This window comes from Urocitellus parryii, chromosome 1, assembly GCF_045843805.1.
Source record: "Urocitellus parryii isolate mUroPar1 chromosome 1, mUroPar1.hap1, whole genome shotgun sequence".
NCBI classification, from domain to species: Eukaryota; Metazoa; Chordata; class Mammalia; order Rodentia; family Sciuridae; genus Urocitellus; species Urocitellus parryii.
The window spans coordinates 277,015,187-277,039,288 of NC_135531.1; the positions used below are offsets into that span (position 1 = coordinate 277,015,187).

Below are 24,102 nucleotides of genomic sequence, written 5' to 3' on the forward strand. Positions count from 1 at the left end.
AGGGGAGGGCAGGTGAGGGCAGATAGAGAATGGCTTCTCCAAGAAAGTTTCAGACACAGCAGTGCAGTGGTTGAGACATTCTGGAATGTGCATTACATTGGCATGGCTGTGGGAGATGCTGTTGGAGATGTGACCAGCTGATCTTGAGGGACCTCCTTTGCTCTACCCTGAAATATGAGTGTGTCCTTGACTCCAGCGTGGTACTGTTGAAGTATTTTACACTTGGGAGTGAAGGAATAGAACTTTTGTTTCAGAGAGCCCTTTCTAGCAGCTTGGTAGAGGCTGCATTGGAAGGGGTCAATGTGTGCACATCCAGAACGCCAACTCGAGGGCTGCAGTCGTCCCCCAGCTGAGGCTCTACCTTGAGGTCATACTGCTGACAGGAAGGGACAGATGAGAGAGGCTAAGTAATGAAATCAGGACCAAAACATGGAAAGAGAACATCTGGATACTCGTGGGCTTCTTCTTGAGTAGCTAGGGGATGTGGTGCCACCCGGGGAGGAAAGGCAGGCACCCTCTAACTTGAGGTGCACTGGGGCCATTCAGTTAAAGGCACCCACAGAGTGGCCAGCCTGGGGGGCTGGCGCACATCCCTCCCCTGCCTCGAACATCTGCCTCAGGCCTGCTCACACCCCCGAGATACAGCTAGCAGGACTAGCAGGCAGCATCAGGTCTTGCTGGAGAGACCATGGTGAGCCACGTGGGCACTTGGGAGTAGTGTGTGGCATGCCTTGAAAGCCTCTGTTCCCCACCATGAGCCCTGACGCTCAGCATGGAACTGGGGCAAAGCAATCGAGTTCACCATGCCTGTGCCCGCCTCCCCCCACCTTCTGATTGCACTCTCTTCCTAACTGAGCCCTTCTCGCTTGTTATAAAAAAAAAAAAAATGTGAATTCACTCCCAGTCCTTTTGAAACCCAACATGTCAGTGATCGATGAGGCTGTATTCTATAACTTCAAAGGAGAAAAACAGGGTGAGTGAACACTGGCCAGGGGAGTTGAAAAGTCCAAGAGAACAGGAGACACATGGGTGACCCCGCCATCAGGAGAAGCGCCCCCAACCCACCCCTGCTGGTGCCATGCAGAGGCCCAGACAATACCACTTTCAATAAATCATGAAGGATCCTGAATGCCTGGTTTTGTCCCATTTTCAATGGGCTGTGGGCATATTGCTTAAGATCTAGCCAGCCATTTGTGCTGGGTTCCCAGCTACTCAAAGGCTCAAAGTCGAGTGCTCTCTCAGCTATATAATGGAGTCTTTGCATATGTGATTTTTGGGGAGACTTTTTTCAGATTTCCATAGCTAGTCATAGTAGAGGTGACCTCGTGGGTAGTGCAGGCCATTGTCCCCCTTCACACATACAGCCTTTGAGTGATGTGGAGCTTTGTGGGGTATCCATGCGGCACCTAATTCAATCACTCATCTGACCCCTACCCTACTTTGGCACTGGCCTCTTCTCTGAGCTCAGAAAGCTGCTAGGGGCCTCCCATCAGCCTGGCCACTCAGGAGACATTCTGTACTGAGTGGAGAGCACTCGGCCAGTTTTCCCACCTTCAGAATTCTAGGCCCCCTGTGAACCTGGCACCTGGTGGCTGCTGTGGAGCTGGGCATGGAGATTTCTGTGGGAAGTCCCCTTTAGAAGTCCCAGTTTGCTTCCACAATGGAGTCTGGAAAGAGAGAAGAAAAATAGCCTGGGTCATTTAAGTGCTGCTGAGCTCATGTCCTTCATCACCTGTGACCACCAGGAGCCTCATTTTCCATAAAGAAGCTCATAAGCCTCCTTGGCTTTTAAGTAATAACAACAAAGAGCTAGGATTTATTACAAACCTTCTGTTTGCCAAGTGCTTTTCATAATTTACCTCTTTTAATCCTTAAGCTGCTTACCCATTTTATAGATGGGGAAACTGAGGTGTGGGGTGACCGTCTTCTCCAAGGGCACAAAGCTGTAAGTGGCAGGACCAGTTTCTCCTGCCTCTTAGTTCTTTCTCTTGTTGGATGCGGATATTTTTTCATATTTTTCTACAAATCTAAAAACTGCATTTAAAATATCATATGATTACATTTATAGAAATTTCTCAAAATGACAAAAATTCAGAGAAGGGACAGAGACCAGACCAATGATTGCCAGGGGTTAGGGAAGGTGGGACCAGGAGAGAGACCTTTATCCTGAGAGGGCAGGCTGTGTCTAGATGGCAGAGGCAGCCACACACATTCAGCCATGTTTGTAAAGAGGCTGTGTGGTTTCCTGGTTTTGGTGCTATACTGTAATTAGGTAAGATGTGACCTTACAGGTGAAAATGGGACAATGGGGATGTGGAAACTCAGTCCCATCTTTGCAATTTCTGTGGCTCTATAATTACAAAAAAAGGATTTGTTTGTTGTTATTCCCCATGTGGAACACCAGCACTGCCCCGGGAAAGTGCTTGATGTTGGAAAGCAGTCCACATCCTTCGGCTCCAGGGGGCCTAGGAAGGGACCAGACACAGAAGAGGGCCCAGCTTTAGTTTTCACTGATATAAGCTGAGGCTCTGTTGTCTTATGGAAAGGTACTGAACTGGAGGCCAGGGCCCCTGGACTCAAGTTCCAGAACTGCAGATGCAGGACCCGGAGCACACCTCTCAACCACCATGAGCTCCAGGTTTCCAGCGCTTGGGAGGAATGGCGGTGGTACCCATCCTCGAAGACCAGTGAGGGGAATTCAGCAAGAGCGTGGGTGAATGTGCTTCATCACAAAAGGGTTTTTGAGTAAGCTCAGTAAATCTTGACAGTAGTGTTCCCATCATCAATATTATTTTGTCTATTATCAAGTTGTACCTTACTTGTAGTCAGACCTATCTGTTACTTATTGTGGAACAGTAAGTAGTCATCCTTCCCTCTGGTTTTGGTCATTTGTTCCCTCTTCTGTTGCTTATTGAGTACCAACTTTGCTGAGAACTCAGGTCGGTGCCAGGGATACAGTGATGGGCATGACCTAGCTGGTCTCTGTCCTGGGCACACTAAAAGGCCCATCACCTGGAGCCTCTCCTGTCTGCATTGTTCAGATCTTTGCTGTCTTGCCTCTTCTAATCCACACAGGCTGCTCGACCAGATCCTCCTCTGCACTCCCACAGCATGAGAGTCCGTGATTTAGTTTGTCTGCCAGCCCTTCCCCTCCACCACACAGTATGCCTGGCAGGGTGCTGGGTGCCACAGAGATAATACTTGCAGAACTGTGGCACAGAGAGAAGCCTCAGGGAATCGCCTTTTTGATGTTTTCATTTTATGGATGAAGTCACAGAAGGGGCCCGTGATGTAAGTAGTAGAAACTGGCTATCTGAGTCCCTAGCCCATTTCTTCAATAGGATAATAATAGATCCTATACTAATTTTAGTTTTTTTGTTTTCTTTCTTTCTTTTTTCCTGCCACTCAGTATTTTGACTAGCTGAGTAACATTTCCTCTTTTAGGCTTTTGCAAACCCTGAGCATGAGAAACCTTTGGCTGGAGTTCTGGTATCACTGCTAACCAGCTGTGTGACTGAGCCAACCAGAGGGCAGGGTCATTGCAGAGGTGGGGCCAGCCCACCCTCTGTCTCCCTTGCTCTCACCCCAGAGGGTGTACCTAGCCCTCCATTCCCCACCCTTGACACTGCCTCTGCAGGCCCACCTCAGAGCCCCTTCCTTCTACCCAGACTCTCCTGAATCTGGGCAGACCAACGTTCTCCCTGAGGTTGCCTGTCCTAAATTCTGGTGGATGAAAGGAGGTCCCCAGTTTATTCTTCAGTGATGCCTTTGCCAGAAAGCCTCAGAAGGCTGATGTCCTAGCACCATGTCTGTCCTGTCTGTTTGGACCTAGAGGAAGGAGTACTAAGTTGCTGGAGCTCCTACCTATGGGGAAAGAGAGAGCAAGGTGCCCAGGAGGCAATGCAAACTGTAGAGGCTTGGGTTCTGTTTCCAAATGGGCCAAGTACTGATTTATGTCTCGCTGACCTTGGGCAGTATTTCACTTCTCTTGAGCATCCACTTCCTTTCCTTTAAAGTAGGGGCAGTAGTCTGCGTGCCCCTGCAATTCATAGAACCTGCAATTCCCACTCTTTAGTGCAGGTCCCTGCAACACCTGTATTTAAAGCCTTGTGACCAGTCACCAGAGTAGTCAACTGGGATTTCCCTATCGGAGCTTAGTCTGGTTGGGCTGGTATGACAGCTGAATAGAAACACAGCTGGAGGCCTGCCCTAATGATAAGCATCAGACCCTGATAGAAGCAGTTTTGTATCCAGACTGTGCCGGTGGCCTCAGCCATATGCTAGCAGGTCGCAGTGACCTCTTCCTTCCCAAAGCAGAGATTAACACACAAGTTGTTGGTGGTGCCAAGGTATTGGGCAGCTCCATAGTGAGGCACATCTGCCAGCCCAGCAGGACCTCTCTGAAGCTTTGCCCCAGTAGAGAGCCTCATCTGGAGGTGTATGCTGCCAGTCTGAAGCAGCCCTAGAGACCAGTCACTGGGAATAAAATCAGGTTTGGCTGCCCTGAAACAGAGGACCCTGTGTTGGTTGGCATGACCCCTGGGGCTCAGTGTAAGTGCTGCGGGGCCACTGAGGCCAGCAAATGGCCTTGTCTCCTCCTGCTGCTTCTCCAGGGAGGCCTTTAGATATGCAGCAGTTTTCTGAATACTGCTCAAGAAGCTGATTTTCCTGATACTTGAAATTCCTCAGGTTTTAGAGATTGCTTCTGAAGTGATCAGTCAGATGAGCCCAGTAGCTTGTTCAGTGTATCAGGGTTTCCTTTGGAGCTCAGCCCATCAGGAGGACTGTCCCCAGGCCTTGCCACCTCAGCATCATTGTGTTGGCTGTGCCAGGCCCTGCTCTGTGCTTTTTCTCATTTAATTTTCACAACAACCTGTGAAGTAGGTACTATCACCGTCTCCATTCTACAGAGGTGGGAAACAAGGTACAAAGTGGTAGGTCATACCTTTTCCTTCTAGACTAAGTGCCTCCTCCTGTTGGGGTGTTTGTGGGTGGTGTTCACAAGCAGAGCAAGCTCCTTCCTCAAGGTGGTGAGGTCTAGGCCCGTGGCAGGAAGGCAGAAACAAAAGCGTGAACCCTTTGGCATATGCTTCTTTCTTTCTTTTTTTTTTTTTTTTTTTTTTTTGGAGTACTAGGGTTTGAACCCAGGACCTTGTACATGCTATAGTGAACCCTTTGAGATACCAGAAAAAGAAACTTGTCTAGTCTTACAGCTAGAATGTTAGACTAGAGAAAGGATCTGACTTGTCTAGAAAGTTGGGCTTGGAAAGCCTCTGTCACCTGAGTTCTATCCCCAGAGCCAGAGACTATGTGGGGTTTGAGGGAAAACAAGAGTTTGTTTAATAGGATGTCTCCCTGAAATTATTTTGAAATTTTTTAACATTTAATATTATGCATAGTTTCTTAAAGGATTTTGAACAGTGAGATTACCCCAGAAGTGTCTGTACCAAAGCTGGTTTTTGAATTAGCAAGGCAGGTGGAAAGGATGTTCAAGGATGTTCATGTCCCTGCTGTTGGGTCCTGGCCCTTCCTATAGCCTACATTTTTTTAGCCTTTGCATTTCATCTTAGCTATTAACTTCTGTCTATACTGTCTTGTTTTGTTTGTTGCAGTACTAGAGATGGGGGGATAGAGTCCAGGACCTAATACATGCTAGGTAACAGCTCTACCACTGAGCTACATCCCAGTCCATTATTATTATTATTTTAATTTTATTTTGAGACAGGGTCTCATTAAATTGCCCAGGCTGGCCTCCACCTTGTGATCTTCCTTCTTCAGAGTAGCTGACATTACAAGCATGCATCACCACCACACCCAGCCTATACAGTCTAAATGTAGCACTACCCGTGTGTTCCTTGGTTTTTACTACAGGTAGAACAGTGTCTCTTAGATTGATATGATGTTTTGTAAAGAAACAAAGACACATGTAATTACCTTGGATGGGACTAGGAACCTCAAGTAATAGGAATATGAATAGGAAACTTCAGATATTACACATACCCCAGTCTCCTAAGTGTCCCTTCTAGATTATTCTGAGCAGTCCATTAAGCAGTGTAAGATCTATGGGTATTTTGTGGCTGGCTAGTGGTAGAAAGTGATTCTCCTGCCAGGAGCGGCACTAAGGCCTCTAGTGCAGGTTGAAGCCAAGTTGTGGGAGCAGGCAGTTGGCGAGGGGCAGCTAATCTTTTCTGGTCCTTTCTCCAAGACCAGAAAGGACCTCAGATGGCAATGTTGTTTTGGAATATGTTGTTCAGGTACTTGGCCTTGACTGGAAGGAAGGAAGCAGAATTACCCTGGAATCTAGTCATAAACTTTGACAGCTGCTCTTCTCTGCAAAAGACAGCCTTATGCAGAAGAGCTTTCCACTGCCACTTGCTCTTGATTAAAAAAAAAAAAAAACATCATACTTGATTAAAATATCACATGATGCACACGCTGATTCTTCTGGAACATCGGGGCTTGTCTTCCGAGAGATATGGCAGAAATGGTTATGGGTGCTTTACTCTAGGAAACCTAGAAAGAATTCCTCCTTCCTCCAGGAAGCAAACCACAGGGACAACCACAGAGGAACAGAGCTCCATCTTCCGAGTGGAGAGCCTCAGGCCTTGGAAGCCTACCTCTACACCAGCTCAGGGAGAGGGGAGGCAGGCAGAGCTGCTGGCTCCCAGCGGGGCTTACATAACTTCTGACTCCTCAAGGCACTGGAAACTGAGGCCAATTCCCTGGAAGATCATTCTGTTCTCTCCTGTTTTTTCAAGAAGAGAGCCAGCTTGATCACTGGCTGTGAGAATTGTATGGGAATGTCCCCTTTTCTTTCAACTGTGAACGGATTGCCTACCGTAGTGGCCATTGTTTAGTGGGGTATTCAAACATGCCTGCCTCTCACTGTTTCATATGTGTCTGGCTTATATTTTGAAGAATTTTGTTTTATTTATATATTTCTAAAGAGAACGTGAGAGGACCTACAACACAGGAAATGAAAGAGTGAAATGACTATAATAGAAAGAGGGAAAGTCAGAAGCCAGGGAAGGAGCACAAGTCACAGGATGTCCCTGATTTCAATATCAGCATGGCAGAAGGAGTCCAGCATGGGGTGGGGAATTTTATAAGGGTTTTTTTTTTTTTAAGGAATTTTGTTTTATTTTTATATTTGTAGTTGTTAATGAACCTTTTTTTTTTTTTTTTTTTACTCATATGTGGTGCTGAGAATCAAACCCAAGTGCCTCACACATGCTAGGCAAGCGCTCTGCCACTGAGCCACAACCCCAGCCTTGTATAAGGTTGTTTTTAATAACAAACTTCACTGAAAGTTGAAGAACATATCTCCTAGCACTAAAAGCATTCCTCACATGAGACTTGATATTGGGGACCTTGAATGTCATAGTGGGCAGCTTTTATACCATAAGCCTGTGAAGAAATAGATTTTATAAGGCTGTTTCTTAGGATGAACTTTGGTGAGAATGGAGGAATATCATTAAAATGCCCTTGAGGAAAGGAAAACCACCAGCTCATCTGGTTGACATGTGTCACTTTCCTGTGGCCTCATTGGATTCCAGGATGAGGTTAGAGCATGGCCTGGGGGTGGGGGGATGTGGGGAGTGGACACAGACTGCCGCTACCTGACTTCTTCCTCTCCTCTTCACTGAGCATATGATGCAAGACTCGTGGCAGCCACTTTGATATGAGGAGGGAGAGTCTCTGACAGAGTCTAGGGCATGGGATTCTCCACTGCCTAGGGTAGGACCATTAGCTCTAGAAAGGTGATAAGTAGATGGCAAAATGGAAGCATTCTTTGCCCCAGAAAATCAGTGTTTTTCCCAGATGCATCTCCACCTCCATGCATTTGGAGAGATGTGTAGTCCCTGCAGTCAATTCTTGATGCTTTCCTGTCTTGGGCAGCAGCCAGCCTCTGAACAGTGGGTGGCCTGAGGCCCCAGAGCTCCAGCAGAAAGGTTCTGTATGGTAATTTTCCAACACCCTGGCCAGCTTTGAGTAGGATGAGTAGATTATATCCTTTCTTCATCTGGCTGCAGATGGCATAGGCAAACTTGCTCGTCATGCCTGTATTCACTGTTGTTGCATTGCTCAGGAATTTCAAGGGCAAAAAAAACAGGGCCTGGGTGAGGCCTGATCAGGAGGCTGCTGATCTGCTAAAAGAAACTCAGGCTAGCCCTTCTGTGCTGGTCTCACCAGTAATAAAGGCCTGATGTCACCTGGGATGGTGGCAAGCAGAGCTCTGCTGCCTGGGTCTTGCCTAGTGAGCAGTGAAACAACACTTGGCAGAGGAGGCAGCTTGACAGGTGGGCAGGAGAACTGCTGCCAGCTCTGCTCCACGGGACAGGCTCTTTGGGTCCGGGTTCCTAACTAAAGAGCAGATTCCCTGTGGGCTGACGGGAGCTCTAGGATAGACATTTTTTCTTCTGAGCAAGTAAAGCCTTAGGATTGAAGAATCCTTGTCATTTTTAGTCTTAATGAGAATAGAACAAGCCCCTGGAACAAGGTACAGTGGAGTCAGGAGAAGTGGCCTTAAGTGAAAATGCAGCTGTGGGGTTTGCAGACAGCGCTGCAGGGAGGCGTCGTCCAGTGGGAGCGGTGGCCTTGCGGTAGACTTTCCAACACTAATGAATCGGGAACTCCATGCTGAACAGGATCGAGTTTGATGGGTCCCTGTGCCAGCAGATGGATGTATTTTTCTTGAAAGACCAAAGTGCCAGAAATCTCCATGATTACGTTACTGGAGCAAGGTCCTTTTTTGTGGTTTGTAAAGTCGAGCGTCAGGACTGCAGGATTCTCTTGCTCTTTCTCACTCTTATTTTTTCCAGGTCAGAACCAGAGCTTGGGGTGGGAGGAGAATCCTGCTGAGTGAGCAAGTTCTTTCTTAAAAAGCTCCCTCTAGGTCCAAAAAGACTTCAGTGGACTTAGGAGAAAGAAATTTAATACATTGCCGTAGAATCACTGTTAACCAAGTTAAGGCAAAGCCCACAGCATCTTTGTCTTATAAAAGAAAGCAAAGAGGAGATGGAAAAAAGAAATAATGCTTAGGAAATCCAAACCAAATAATGAAGACTAAGGAAGGAAAACTAGAGATCATTTCGAGAATATGAAGATTTCCTCCAAATAAGAATTTTTCAATTATAAAACCAAGGCTTCAGGTAGAGGTAACTTTCCTATTCCTTCTGAATATGTCATAAATGGTGTTCTGAAATCTTGGCTCTATGTTAGGATTGGCCACTTTCAGGTTAGGAAGAATTGGACACCCTGCAAGATCCAGTGGGCTGCACAGGGAAGTGTCAGCCATGGGGAGGCTGGAGGCTTCCAGGATGGTCCTTGACCCGCGCTTGAACCTGAGTCCTAATAGCTAGCAGATTGAAGCACTGAAGCAAGCTCACAGGCCTCCTGGAGAACCCATGGCGGGTTGAACTGGAAAATTCTGGCCAAAGAAAGAATACTGGAGTTTCACGGATGACCTCTCTCATTACAACCCTGTCAGGGACTCGCTGAGCTGGGCTCCCAGGTGCCCTGTTCCATCACAGAGCAGCCTGCAGAGAAAGCCCTACCCTGCTGTCTGGCTGGGACTGCAGGTACCTCTGAGAGGGCATCTTAGAGCTGTTGGTGACAAAGCAGGAAGTCCCTCAGTTCATTAACTCGGTCTTTGCCCTTCCAGGAGTTTTCTTTCTTCTTTCTCTTGGTACTAAGGGTCTAACCCACGAGTGCTTCACCATGGAGTCACATCTCCAGCCCTCTTTTTTTTTAATACCTTTATTTATTTATTTTCATGTGGTGCTGAGAATCAAACCCAGGCCTCACATGTGCTAGGCAAGTGCTCTACCACTAAGCTACAACTCCAGCCCCACCTCTTTTATTTTTTGTGTTGAGACGGGATATCACTGAGTTGCTGAGGGCCTTGCTAAGTTGCTGAGACTAGCTTCAAACTTTGGTCCTCCCGCCTCAGTGTCCGGAGTAGCTGGGATTATAGGCGGGCACCACTGTGCCTGGCAGGCCGGAGTGTTCAGAAGCACCCAAGGTTCTACACTGGTATCTTCCTTAACTGGTGGGGCTTAGGGCCCGCAGCCTGTGCAGAACATTCTCCAGGTATGTGGCTGTTTGGGCAAGCCAACTAGGCACCTAAGCAATTAAAGATTGGCTTGCTCACTGGTCCAGGGGACATCCAGTGTGCCCACTTGACCATTCCTTCCTGTCCCATTCCATATCCTTTATGGCCTTGGATAGGGCCACTAGGCTGGCCCCCAGGTGGCAGCATACAGGTGTGCCTCTGTCCTGGCTGGTCCAGCTTTGTAGGAAGTGTCCAGGAACCACTGTAGAGGGAAGGACCATGTGCCCTCTTAAGGGAGAGAGAGTACCTGTCCATGGAGTATGTGAGCTACTATTTGTCAGCCAGTGACAGTTACTATGAGGCAGTGTTTATTTACCAAAAGAAAGGAGGAATTTTTTAAAAAAAGCAAGGGATGAAATTGGACCCTCACTGTGACAGCAATAAGGGCACTAGGCACCCAAAGTCCCTGGTAAAGCTACCTATCGGGATCCCTAGGGAGAGGCCCAGTCTCTAGCATACCAGAGGGATGAATAGAAAATTAGAGTCATTTTACAGAGGGTAGACAGAAAGGCAGGTGGCAAGAGCTTCTCCAGGAGCAGGTACATACTCTCGGGCAGTGAGCTATCTAGGGCAGAGGAGAATGGGACCCACTCCTTGGCCTTTAGGATTTCTGTGGTCCACCCTGAGGCCAGCCTGATTGTCACACATCCACCTCATCATCCTCTGTTAGTCTGTGTTCCACCTCATCACTCTCTGTGAGTCTGTGTTCGTGCATGCGAGCAGCGAATCTCTAGAGAGCCTGGGCTTCCGTTAACTCATTTCCATACCTTCAATAGCCTGAAGCCAGCCAAGGCATGGACAGGGGAGCATCTTAGGGTTCATGTTCTAGAGAAATAACTCAGCCAAGCGGTGAAAATGGGTCAGGAAAGGAGAGCTAATGGCATGGGTTGACAGATTAGGTGTCAGTATCCTCAAGAGGAATGATGAGCAGTTGATGTCCAGAAGGCGACAGGCACCAGGCATGCTCTGTCGAGGCTGGCTCTCCTCTCCTGCAGTTCTTTTGCGCCTGCTTCTTCTGGGAGTTCTCTTTGTTCTCAGGCTGGTAGCAAGTTGGTTGCTGGTCCTTAAGGCCAGAGGCACATGGCACACATCTGCCCCTACCTGGCTGGCCTCAGCTGGGTCGTGCTGCCATTCCTGAACCCATTCTTAGGGCCAGGATGGGCCGTGCACTGATTGGCTTGGGTTTCTAATCAGTGACTGAAAGGCACATGGACTTCCCTTAAAAGTGACAGATCCAGGCCAAGAGCTGGCAGTTGGAACTGGGGAGGAGGTAGATGTGACCAGCTGAATGAACCTAGGATATCATCAGCAAGGAGGAAGTGCCTGCTCTCTCTGCATCCATGTCTGCTGCAGAGACCAGCAGATTCACTAATTTATGTTTTGAACCTTACACATAGTAGACATTTACACACATACCTGTAGGACATGTTTTGTGGCATGGTTTATCTGAGAAACAGCATGTCATGTCATCATCCCGGGTGAATGTCAGAGCTCTCAGAAGGTCCCCACCCCCAGCTCACCATTCCTTGACTTCTTCTTGGATCTTGTGATTGACTATCCATCTCTGAGGTCAGGCACAGCCTGCTCCCTGACCTCCACTCCCCCACTCCCCACCTTGAACTCACCTAACCCTAGGCTGGTACAACCCAGTGGTTCACAGTGTTACAAGGCAGAGGTCTGCTGTAAGTCTGTAGCCAGCCAGGGTCACAGAGACACCCCTCCAACCCCGCATCAAACCCCGACTCTTATGATCAGGCCAGAAAAATTTTATACGTGTCACCCAGAGTAACGAGTATGAGTTTATCAGAAGGGATAAGGAAAGGGAAAGGGGGACACTCTCTTTTTTTTTTTTTTTAATTTTTATTTATTTATTTTTTTCTTAGTTCTCGGCGGACACAACATCTTTGTTGGTATGTGGTGCTGAGGATCGAACCCGGGCCGCACGCACGCCAGGCGAGCGCGCTACCGCTTGAGCCACATCCCCAGCCCCAAGGGGGACACTCTCAAAGGAGAGAGGGCTTTTTTTTTTGGGAGAGAAGGACAGCCCACCTCTCTTCTGGCCCCAGGGAAGTTTCCAGAGAAATTCCTTGACTTTTGACTGACAGGATGATGTCATAATTTCAAGTGCCACTGCTCTTGACAACTCTAGGTTCTTTTGGCTCATGCTGACCAATTCTAGTTGGAACCTGTTCTTACATATTTTATGTAAGAAAAAAATATATTCCCATAAAAAATACTCTTCTCTTCCTGAGCTCTGGGATCTGGTCTATGTAAGTGTCGCAAACCCCGCCCCACCCCACCCCACCCTCTTCAGGCAACTTGTGTTCTTGTTATTGATGCTTGGGGCCTGTACTTCTGCAGATAGCAGGTAGTTTGCTGACGAACGTAACATCTCCTTTCAACTTGAGCCAGCCAGGCTGCAGATTAATTACTTTTTGAAAGAGAGTCCATGGGGGTCACCACAGTGGGCCCAGTTTGTAGAATTATTCCCTAATCTCATGTTCCTTCCCTTCCTCCCTCCTTTCTTTCTTTTTCTTTTAGGCTGCCAGGAATCAAAGCCAGGGCCACACCTGCTAGATAGGCATAGTCCTCCACACTGAGCTGCACCCCAGCCCTAGCCCTCTGTTTCTAACTTCCTTCCTGTTTCCCCTTAGATTCCCTGGTCCATTCGGGTCCCTCTGTCGCCATATCATGACACTATGCCCTTGCCTTATTATTTTTTTCCTCAAACCTTCCTGGCAAATATCAGCTTTGGACCAACCTGACTTTCTTCATGCCAAAGTCTAGAAAGTCAGCAAGCAGGCCAAGGGTTGCTACAGTAGCCTCATATCTGAGTGCCCAGGTGGACCCTCCGGGCTCCCTTGCAATCTGTGTGTTCTTCCCTGGTCATTGCCACGCAAGCAATTTGAAACCTTTATTGCTTTCCTCAAATTTCCACTTCTTCCCCCACCAAACTCCCATGCCTTTGCAAACCACTGGCCCTCTATTTCTCAGGAGAGAACAAAAATCATACTAAAACATTTCGAATCTCCTTGCCCAATCTGCAGCTTTGTCTGCTTCTCTTCCCACCTGACTGCTCCTGCAGAGGAGAAGGGGTCCTCAGCTCTATGCCAGACTCCAGCCCCTCTTCATCTCAGAGCCTGACTCTCTGGTTACCACTGTTCTATATCTCTCACGCCTCTCCTCAGGGTGCCTCCCTCTATTTAAACAAGGTATGCTCTTCTTCAGCCCCACATCCTATCAAATTTGCCAAAAGAATTGTGTACACTTGTAGTTCCTATTTCCTCACCCACTCATTATTCAGCCTGTCACTTCTTGATCTCTGCTCCCACTACTGCCTTGAGAGTCCTCGTTTGGGTGCTCATTCCTGCTATACCTGACCTCTTAGAAGGGCGTGACCTCTGATGACTGCCTCCTGCAGACGACGTCTTCTCCTGGTTCCTGTACCATCATCACTCAAAAACTCCTTGGCCGCTCCTCAGTCTCTGCTCCCCACCTCTTACATACAGATGATTCTCTGGACTCTACCTACAGTGCTCTCTCTACTCCACACACTGTCTTGGAACAATTTCATCCTGCAAATAAGTTGCCATCTTACTACCAACTGAGGACTCTCATATTTTTACCTCCAGATTACAATCTTGCTTCTGAACCTCAGGACTATCTTTCCAGCACCCGTCATTGCCACTAGCTTCCTCACAGACACCTTAAAATCAACAATCCCAAATGAACCCAGACTCTCCTCCCAAGCCTGCCATTCTTCCTCATTAGGGCGAGAAGCAGGGCCATCTACTCTGCTGCTCAGGCCAGAGCATCTTAAACATTATCTGTGACTCTCTCTCCTTGTCTTCCTATCAAGACCATCACCACATCCTATAATTCTGGTAGTGGTCAGAGAGCGTGGGTGGGTTGAATTCTAAGTCCAGTTGTGGTGTGGACAGATTAACTAGTCTTTCTCAGCCCCAAGTTGTTCTTCTATATGAACAGCAGGCATACCTAGTCCAGACTCTCATCAGGATGAAGGAGAGCCTCCCCTGGGCAGGCAGGCAGCAAAGCTGAGCTCTCCACTCAGCACCCGGCCTGCCCTTCTGCTGTTGTGTATGCAGTTTCCTGACCTTGAGACTTTCCCTAAAATTACCTCCCTCAGCTTTGGGACCAAGGACCAGAGCTTCTATCTCATCCCTCCTTTTTCACCTGGTCATAGGAGCTGGGGGTGCAGTGGGGCTGGATGGCAGATCCTGGCTCTCGGTGTCACATGGTTCAGTGTGTGTGTGTCCTGTCAGGCTTCTATCTTACCTGTCTCCCAGAACCTCCGTCCCCTAGCCCTGCCTGAGATGGAGTCTCTTATCAGCCACCCTTGGCAGCTCATCCAGATCCCTGTGTCTCTGAACTAACTCTGTGGCTCAGCCCTCTCCAACCAGTGCCCTCTTTCATGATAAGGGAGCAGGAAGTAGGGGCTGGTTGAGGACCTGAAGGCAACATTTCTTGGTGTTAAAAAGACAGGCAGAGACCCCCAACAATGATAGCTGAAGCACAGCCAGGAAGCAGAAGACCCAGGAAAGCCACAACAACTTAGAATTCCTTAAGAGAATTAAGAGTCACCATGGGCTAAGGTGATAGCGTGCTTGCCCACCACATGGGAGGCACTGTGTTTAATTCCCAGCACCATAAATGAATGAATGAATGAATCGTGTCCATCTACAACTTAAAAAAATAACGAATAAAAGAGTTACCAGTCATAAAATAAGGGGGAAATGTATCAGTCTCTACTCAGAATCATAGTAACATGCTTATCCTGAAGAATCTAGAAAATGCCAAGAAATTAAAGCAGTCACCTAGAACCTCCCACCCCGGGACCACTGCTGGGCCATTATGATCTCTTGCCCTCCAGCCTTCCTTCTATGCAGTCTTTGTTCTTTCTCACACAGTTTTAAGTTTAAAGCATCCTGCTTTATCCAAATATTCCAAATATTTTCCCACGTTAATAAGAAGTTCTGCATAAGCAGGTTATTGGCCGTACGCTATTCCACGTGTGACTGTCTGTAGTGTGGGTTTTTAACCTTCTGCCATTCCAGAGCCTTTCCAGCAAGTAACATGGAGGCAGTTTTGCGGTTAAAACTTTTCTTTCTGCATTTTTTTTTTCTTCAGTCATGGGGATTAAACCCAAGGCCTCATATATGCTAGGCAGGTGCTCAAACATTGAGCTACATCCCAGTCCTTTATTCTTTATTTTGAGACAGAGTCTTGCTGAGTTACCCAGAATGACCTCAAACTTGCCATCCTCCTGCCTCAGCCTCCTAAGTAGCTGGGATTACAGGCAAGCACCACCATACATGGCCTCTTCTTACATTTCTGATCATTTTTCTGAGCCACAAATCCATTACTTAAACATTGAGCCAAAGGACGTCAGAATTTCTAAGCAATGTAGACTTTTGAAATGGACAAAACTAATATGGACCTGACCTCAGCTGCAAAGAGAGAAATAAGGAGAAGAGGATTATAATTGTTAATTAATAAATAAATTTTTTTAAATAGCTATGCTGGAGAGAGCCAAGCAGGGCTCTAGAGAAAGCACGCCATTGACTCCAAGTTCCAGTTTTATGATGGTAAAAAAGGGCTTATTTCTGTTTTTTAATTTTCATCTGGGTCAATAATAGGACAAACCATTCCTGAGAGCTTGTTTCCCTCTGAGGAAGAGAGAATTTGTCCAGCATCTAATGATGCAGATCATTAGCTGTGTTAACAGCCCTACAGTTAAAAAAGATCATAATAATGTGTCCTCCTAATGTGCAGTTAATTTTAGTTAAAATTTCCCTAGTGATTTAAAAGCCCAGTAAATTGTGAGTATGATAATTGGCTCTGCATTTGGAACTGTTAGGCTGCGGTGACCCCTTGGCTCTAACAGGACCCTGAGCCTTCCCCACCAGAGTCAAGAAAGAAACCAAAACTTTGCCAGCATTCCTACTCCTGATCTTCCCTAACAAAAGGAAGCTATTGGGTGTCTCCAAGATAGCATGTCAAAAATCAAACTTTTGACTCCCTATCCATCCCCAAAGTCACTTAACAATGGAACAACCATCTGCCTGCTAGTTCAGATCAAAAGCTATCCCTAACCACACTCAGTGGCATATGCTAGTAATCCTAGCTACATGGGAGGCTGAGGGAGGAGGATCGCAAGTTCAGGGCCAGCCTGGGCAACTGAGTGAGAACCTGTCTCAAAATAAACAGAGCTGGGGGTGTAGCTCAGGAGCAGAGTGGTTGCCTAGCATGTGTGAAGCCCTGGATTCAGTTCCCAGTACCACGTATACGTACGCACACACAGGCGTGCGCACACATGCTTTGAACCATCCTTAACTTGGTTCTTTCTGTCTTCACCGCTTTCAACATCAAATCCGTCAGCATATCCTGCTGATTCTACTTCTAAAATTGCATTTCTCCTATGAATCTCCAATTGTCCCCTTCTCTCCATCTCCTCGGGCCCGCCCCTCGCCACTCTCTGCCTCTGCTTCCCGCAGGCTCTTGATCCTCCCGCTCTTTCACCGCAAGTTGCTATGTCTACACAGCCGCCAGGCCAGCCTTCCCAAACAGCTCTGATCACACTATCCAGCTCTTCCCTAAACCAGAAGCTTCCCTTTGCTATTAAGATAAAGGCCCAAAATTCCAGTGTGGCCGAGAAAATCCATCTTCTTCCTGGCCTTCCTCCCCATTGTCACCAGCCACTATGTCCCTCTATCTGTCAGGATTCAGCTTCACCAGCCATGCTCCAGGTGATCCCCAGGACCTATGCACATGCCACGCTCTCTGCTAGCCCCCCCGCCCCCCAGGTTCCAGGTGACCCCCTCCTTTCCGCATCCCTTTCTATCTAAGTCAGTCATTTGCTTTCACAGATACGTGGGGTGGTTTTCTTGCTTCAGAAAAGACTCTTTAATTCCAAGTTCTGCATAGATGTGCCTGGTCCTCAGTTTGGTGGTTTGGTTGCTGCCAGGCTCCTCTGTTAGACCCAGACTCCATGAAGGTGGCCCCAGCAGTGTACTGTTACTTCTTCTCAGCCAGCTCAGTGTCTGGCATGAAGGGGACACTTCCCAAATACTGGCTGTGTGCTGAATGAAAAAGCACGGACGTGGACAACAGGGTTCCTGTGAGGTGTGGGTTCTTCCCAGAGCGGGAGGGCCAGGTTCTCCATAGCCATGGGAGCCAATGTTGCTTGATCATTTTACCCACCCTGCTGCTGGAGTGCTGCCTGAAGCTCACCTGCTTTCTCCTTTCTCTTTGTGCAGCTCAAGCTTGCTTTTACCCTGGACTCTGAGACTGGATTGCCTCAAGGATGTCACATCTATGAGTACCGGGACAGCAACAAGTAAGCCACCCACTCAGAAGTGCCACCTGGCCCTGCCACGTACACAGGCTTCCTGGCCATGGCTTCCCTTATGGGTGTGATTGGGAAGGGACTCTCACTTTTCACTTCCGGAAAATGACTGGGACAAAAATATTTCTCCAGTAAAATCTCTTTTGCTCCTAAACACAGGATTTGAATGCTGTGTTAAAAGCACATTTGACAACAAACCTTGCCCTCCAGGCTCAGCTGTCCTCCAGAGCCTGCCCCCTGCCGGGTCCCTGATCATGTGCTTGCTCATCCACTGTGACTCTGACCTTGGCTGTGGTTCTGGGTCCCTGTGAATGTACCTAACAGGTTCTGTTGTGGTTGTCTCTGTTGTGGGTTTTGTAGTGTGGAGGTTGATTTCTGGGTGCTTTCAGAGATTGAAAGTTAGAATGGTGGCACTGGCATGATTTTAGATCGTCTTCTCTCTTCGTCACAGACTATCTGCCTCCCTGTGTGTTGTTTATGAGACAGTGACATTGGTGGTGAGTGAAGCATAAGGAATGTGCCCTGGTGGTGAGGTGGCAGGTACTGCTCAGTACCTACTGTGTTGGGTACAGTCCTGGGGAGTCTACATCTGTAATCCCATTTAATCCCTGAGACACTCTGTGGAGCATTCTTGATTACTGTTGTATCCTCAGAAGCTGAGGCCTAGGGGCCCCAAGTTACCTGCTGCAGGTAACTGGAACAGCTCTGAGAGGCAAAGTCAACGTTAGCACATTCACACGGGGAAGAGAACAGAAGGAAGATCATTGTCCCAAGTTACCACTCTCAGAAATCCCAGGTCAGGAACAAGAGCAGTCCCAGCCTGGACCTGAGGACAGTATGCTCCAGTCTCATTATTTAAAAATCCAAACTGTTTAATTTTCCCAGTGGAAGGAAGCAGGGGGCACCTGCCAGCAGAGCTGTATAGTACTTCCCGGAAGAGAAGTCCAGTCTTCCTCAAGAACTCTCGTTCTGTTATGGCTATAAGATCGCTTACTGGCTATCCTCATGGGCATATCTCCATTCACATTTCCTTCGAGGCATTATGACGCTTTGCAGTTTATTTTTGGGTAGATGCTGTGGTCAGCTGTTCCCACCACATGAGTCATAGGAAAGGCTGATTGGGCATCCTTTAACACCACACTCCTCCTCTGGGGTGGCATAGCTTTTGGAAGAAAGTTTCTAGACCTGTGTTAGAGCCTCCATCACAACTTCTCATAAAGCTTAATGCAGCAGAGAAGCGGGGCAGGATTTCTCTGTGGTCCAGTGGCTGAATGGGACAATTGGGTGAGACCCCAGGTAGCCAGGCAAACTCACTGGGAAGTAAGAGACACATGCCACTCTGCCACCCTCCTGTCCCCCACCATGCTGTTCTTCCTGCATAGCTGCTTGCTGGTTGTCAGTGGGTGGCAGCCTCAGGCAGGCATGCAGATTGTGGTGGCAGATAGAGCTTTTGATACATGGGTGTTATGGACCCTGATTCTGGCCTGACTCTGCTCTTTGGAGAAAGATTGCAGAATTTTTGTCCAGAGAGAGAAGGGTGCTGGCCCTCCTTACCTTCAGGGTCATGTCTTAGCAGACGTCCAGTGTCGGCAGTTTAGATCATCTTTGAATATGAGAGAAGATAATCTAGCTCTTTTGAACTATCCTAAGTTCCCAGCATACTATCATAGCAAGAAGAGAATCCAGGGGTTGTAAATATAGATGAGCCTTGGCCACCAAAGACCTATAAAAGAAAGTATTCGTGCAGGAAATTGCATAGGAGCCATGATCTAGAAAAGTGGCAATCAAATGCCTCTTTTGCACTCTCGTTTGTCTTTAAGTCCGTCTTGAGGTTCATTCTCATTCCTTAGACAACTTTCCTATTCTCCCTGAGCCTCAGCTTCTTCATCTTTTCAAACTAATGAGACTGCTAGTTCCCTGTGGCAGGAGTGTCAGCTCAAGCACATCATCACCAGTCTTGCATACAGGATGCACACAGTAGTGCTGGTTACCCTCCTTCCCAACAGAACACTCGGCTCTCCTATGCTCATCTGCCTTCTGTTTTTGTGGTGTCACCAACACTGCATCCACAAATCACTGCTGCAGCTAACTGTGCTGCTTGGGGAAGAGGCAGTTCTCATGCCTCTGACAGCCCCCGTTGCATGCCATGCTCTCTGTTCAAAGCAGACTCCTCTCCTACATGTACACTGTGGCGTGAAGCCCAGGAGAGCCCATGAGCTCCACTCTGTCTCTGCTCTGTTCACTTTTAGGTAGAAAACACAAATACGGGGGAAGAGTAGCATATAGAAAATAAGGATATTCAATCCAGGCCCTCAGGAGCCCTTGTCACTTCAGGCCAAGTAATGTGAAGGAATAACGTCAGAGACAGGATAGTCTACAAATGAAAAAAACTAGCTTGGATGTTAGTTTGGTTTGACTCCTTATTGAAACTGCTACTTTCTCTTTTGGATAATTCCTGAAATATAATTTGTAATCATTTAGTATTCATCTCTGCCATATTCAGTCTGTCAGCAAAAGTGTTGTTCTGAATAAGTAGTGAGGCTGGTGGACAGTTCTCCCAAGTGGCCTTTCCTTGTAAATGCAGTGGCCCTAAAAAATGAACTCTGTGCTTTTGTCCCTTGGTATCTGCAATAGATTGGCACATACCCCCATAACCTGTGGATGCTCAAGGCCCTTAAACAGTGTGATATTTGCATATCCTCCTGTAGAGTTTAAATCATCTCCAGGTTTCTTTCAGTGCCTAATACAATGTAAATGCTGTACAAATAGATGTTATGCTGTATTGTTTATGGAATAATGACAGGAAAAAAGTTTGTACATATTCAGTCCAGATCAATTTTTTCCAAGTGTTTTTGATCCATGGATGCAGGATCTGTAGATAGAGAGTCAGCTAAGTTCCCTAGATTCTCTTACCAACTCCCTTCCCTGGAACATCCTGGTAGCCTTGTCCTTGGCCCTATGTCATCCCGTTTCTGTTTGCGTAAAGGGGCTTAATTCTGTCTCCAGGCTCCAGGGAGGATGAGCCCTGGGACTTGTTCATATCTGGTGAGACTTGCACACTGTCTCCTCTGGTGCTAGAGGCACAGTTCTCAGGTAAACATTCTTAAAGCCCTGAGCTGGTTGGGGCATACCTATAATCCTAGCTACTCTGGAGGCTGAAGCAGGAGGATTGTAAGTTCCAAGTCATCCTGGGCAATTTAGCAAGACTTTGACTCAAAATAAAATAAAAGAAGGGAGAGCACTTGCCTAGCATGTGAGAGGCCCTGGGTTCTATTCCCAGCACTGCAAATTTTAAAAATTAAAGAAGCTCTGAGGTCATTAGAAGAAAGATAAAGCTGCCCTATTGTGCCTTAGGTTAGCCAGTAAAGTTCTCCATCCACAATATTCTGTCAGCCTCCCAACAGCTATTCACATCTGTGTCTAAGAGGTCTGAGGTTTCACTCCACAGCCCTCACAGATGCCACCAGTTCCCACCCAAGAACCATCTTCTTTTTCACTGTTCTAGAAAACTATATCTGCCTTTAATGTTAAAGCCAGTTGATCAAACCCTGATTGAAGGTCATTTTTCTCAATTTGAGAAAAATTGTGTAATCTCTTCATAGGGCAGGGAACAGAGAACAAGGCCTGAAAGAGCGTGTATGTGACTTGTGGGAGCTCAGATACACATGTTGAGCCCCTGCTGTGTACAGTGTGTTGTGCTAGATGCAAGAGAGCCAGAGATAGCTTAGACCCAGTCCATGGCCAAGAGGAGCTTTTACACATCCCCTCTGGGGATGATGTGTGTTTCTGCAATGGTGAGGTTCATGTGCCATGGGGACGAAGTTGGGGAAAGGGACCACTTCAGATTTGGAGTAGCTGGTAATTTGGTCCAGAGTGCTCCCTTCTGTCCATCCCCTGCCATTGGCATTACTAGGACTGTGGAGCTGCTTTTCGGTCTGTTCTGACCTCCAGTCTGTCCTCTCTGCTGCCTGAGTGAGCTTCATTCTGGTTGCTTTTGAGACCTGAACTTTGTCTTTGGTGTTCTGCAGATTTTACTTCATTGTATCCGAGAGGACTAGTTTTATTTTAGAGTGTTTATTTATATTGTTTAGTGTAGTTCTCAATTAAAAATTCTTATTTATTGTCTTTGGTTCTCTTTGGTTCTTTCTTATTGCTCCTTCTGGAACTTCCATTAGAAAACTACCATCTCACTTCCTCTGCCCCCTCTTTTTCTATCTTCTCACCTTCCAGTCCTGCAGGTGAGGAAGCTTCCTCACAAATGCTCTCGGTTTACTCTCCTTGTAGCTGTTTGGCATCTATTGTTTTAATACTCCTTCCCAATAAGAGTGTTTAGTTCTTATTTTTAATTTTCAGAAGTTCTATTTGGCACTTTAAATATGCAGCCTATTTATTTTTTATTTGTGTGTGTGTGTGTGTGTGTGTGTGTGTGTGTGTGTGTGTCTGTCTCCTGGGCTTTCATTATGACTTCTGTTCATTCTTCTATCTCTCTAGTTATTTTGACTACACTTCTTGATAGCCTCTTCCAGACTGGTCCTTATCTCTAGCTCTAGTTCTAAGGGCACCACTTCTCTGGTTGTGTGTGTTGACCCACCTTTGCATGTCTCATTTGCTCCTGTGGTTTCTTTTTTATTTTAAGATTGGGTTGAGCAGAGATCATTTTGGCTGTAGGAGTTCCACACACCCCGAGTATGGGTGTGTTCTTTCATTGCTTTTGCTTTTCTCCTGCCAGGGACCCCAGGAGTGTCATGGATCCTGCCTGTGTGGATGTTAACGTCCTGACTCCTAGTCCCAGCACCTAGGTGGTGTGCGTTCACACTGCACACCCACGCATAGCATGGGCTCGGGATCTCCCTTGCTCAGTGAAAATGCCTTCACTCTGCACCACATGCAAGCTTTCCTTGGGGCTATGGGAAAGGTTTCCCTGGGTCCTTGCTCAAGACCAGCAGCCCCTCCTGGATCCTGGCTTCACGTGGGTTGTGTTTTAGTTCCTTGGCCAGGTTTCCTGCCTCTTGTGGCACTTACACCCCAGCCCCTCTAGCTGTATCAAAGTTGGATACTCCCAACCCTGGGATGCCATTGTAAAGATTGCAGCTCTGATTTAGTTTCCTCTTCAGTTCAAGGATCTGGACATCTCCTCTTCATTAATTACATATTTCTTATTCTTTTAGTATATTTTTTTCATCTTTGTATTTGTGTAAGGAAAGTGATCCACATCAGTTCAGTTGACCATCTATCTGAACCAGAAATCTGAATAAACTTTTTTCTTTTTTGGCACTGGAGTGCTTTACCACTTAGCTACATCACCATCACTTTTTATTTTGAGACAGGGTCTTGATAAGTTGCTTAGGGCCTCACTAAATTGCTTGGGCTGACCTTTAATTTGCAGCCCTCTTGCTTCAGCCTCCCAAGTTCTGGGATTATAGGCATGTGCCACCAGGCCTGGCCTGATTATCTTTTGAAAATGTAAAATCTGACTATTCATTCAACCAATATATAGAGAGTTATGTACCAGTATAATTCTAGGCTCTTGGGCTGCAGAGCTGGAAAAACACTGGCACTGCAATCAGAGGCTCATGGACAGTGAAAGGGACTGGGTGCCCATCACGAGGCAGCTCTGTGGGCCAAGAGCCTGCTTAGCATCCCCACTGCCACCCTACCAGACCACCTGGAGTTTCTCACAGTATGTCTCTGTGTAACCACATCATTTCCTGTTTCAAGAACAACCATCTTCTCTGCAGCCCTCTCCCCACCCATCTGGGTCAACCCTACTGCTACTCCCACTCTGAGCTAAGCATCACTTCTTCAAGAAGCCGTTCCACACCCTAACAGCCATCACCAGCAGAGTCAGATCTCCTTCCCCAGGACACTTCAGTCATTGGTTCGCCTGCTGGTTTCCGCCCCTGGACTGAGGCCTTCAGAGTCTACCATGTAGACTACCAGGCCCTCAGGGTGGCTCTGAGGGCAGAGGCCTCAGCATCCTTCTTCCAGGACTTGTTAGCCTTACTTAGGAAGGGCAGGCCGGAGAGGCCCTGCAGCACTCACACTAAGCCTGTACCTGCTTGTCAGGGACACCAGTTTGCCGTCAGCCCTCTGCAGAGCATCGTTCACCTGTAGTGACAGGCAAACTCCACAGTCCTGTAGACACCATGCCTCCAGGACCGTTCAATGCCTGCATCATGGCAAAGAGATACAACGCCTTCTTCCAGGTTGCTCCCGGTGAACCCTTGAGCACCTGGGCCATCACTTTGTTTTGGTTCATGCTCATGGACCTATTGGTTAGGGTCCTTTGCCCATCAGACAAGTAGCCAATTCCCCATCTCCTTCCTTCTGCCTGTTTCTCAGAATCACCCCTTGGGTGAGTTCAGATCTACCAAGAAGCGGACCCTGAGGGAGGATCCAATGTATGAGATGTGTGGAGAGAGCCACCCTATAGTAGATTAAAGGGGCACAAGCAGGAGAGAGCAGGGGAGCCTTCAGCCCCTTTATGCCCTGACCCCTGTGAAGGGAAGGGGCTGGGCAACAAGTCCCAACTGCAGCATACTTTTGAGACGGCTTTGGCCAGCCAATGGGAAGTCCCAGAGCCAAAGCCAGGGTCACCTTATATAGGATCCTCACTTCCTAC

The 24,102-nt window shown here is 47.5% G+C and overlaps 1 protein-coding gene across 8 annotated transcripts in view; it reads left to right on the forward strand.

Annotated features, from left to right (window-relative positions):
• Positions 1 to 24,102, forward strand: part of Dis3l2 (DIS3 like 3'-5' exoribonuclease 2) — a 356,506-nt gene that overhangs the window by 306,329 nt on the left and 26,075 nt on the right. For all 8 annotated transcript variants that reach the window (XM_026396261.2, XM_026396260.2, XM_026396266.2 and 5 more), the window contains one exon: positions 17,392 to 17,471. In XM_026396261.2, coding sequence (XP_026252046.1) covers positions 17,392 to 17,471 — 80 coding nt within the window. The remainder of the gene's footprint in view (positions 1 to 17,391; positions 17,472 to 24,102) is intronic.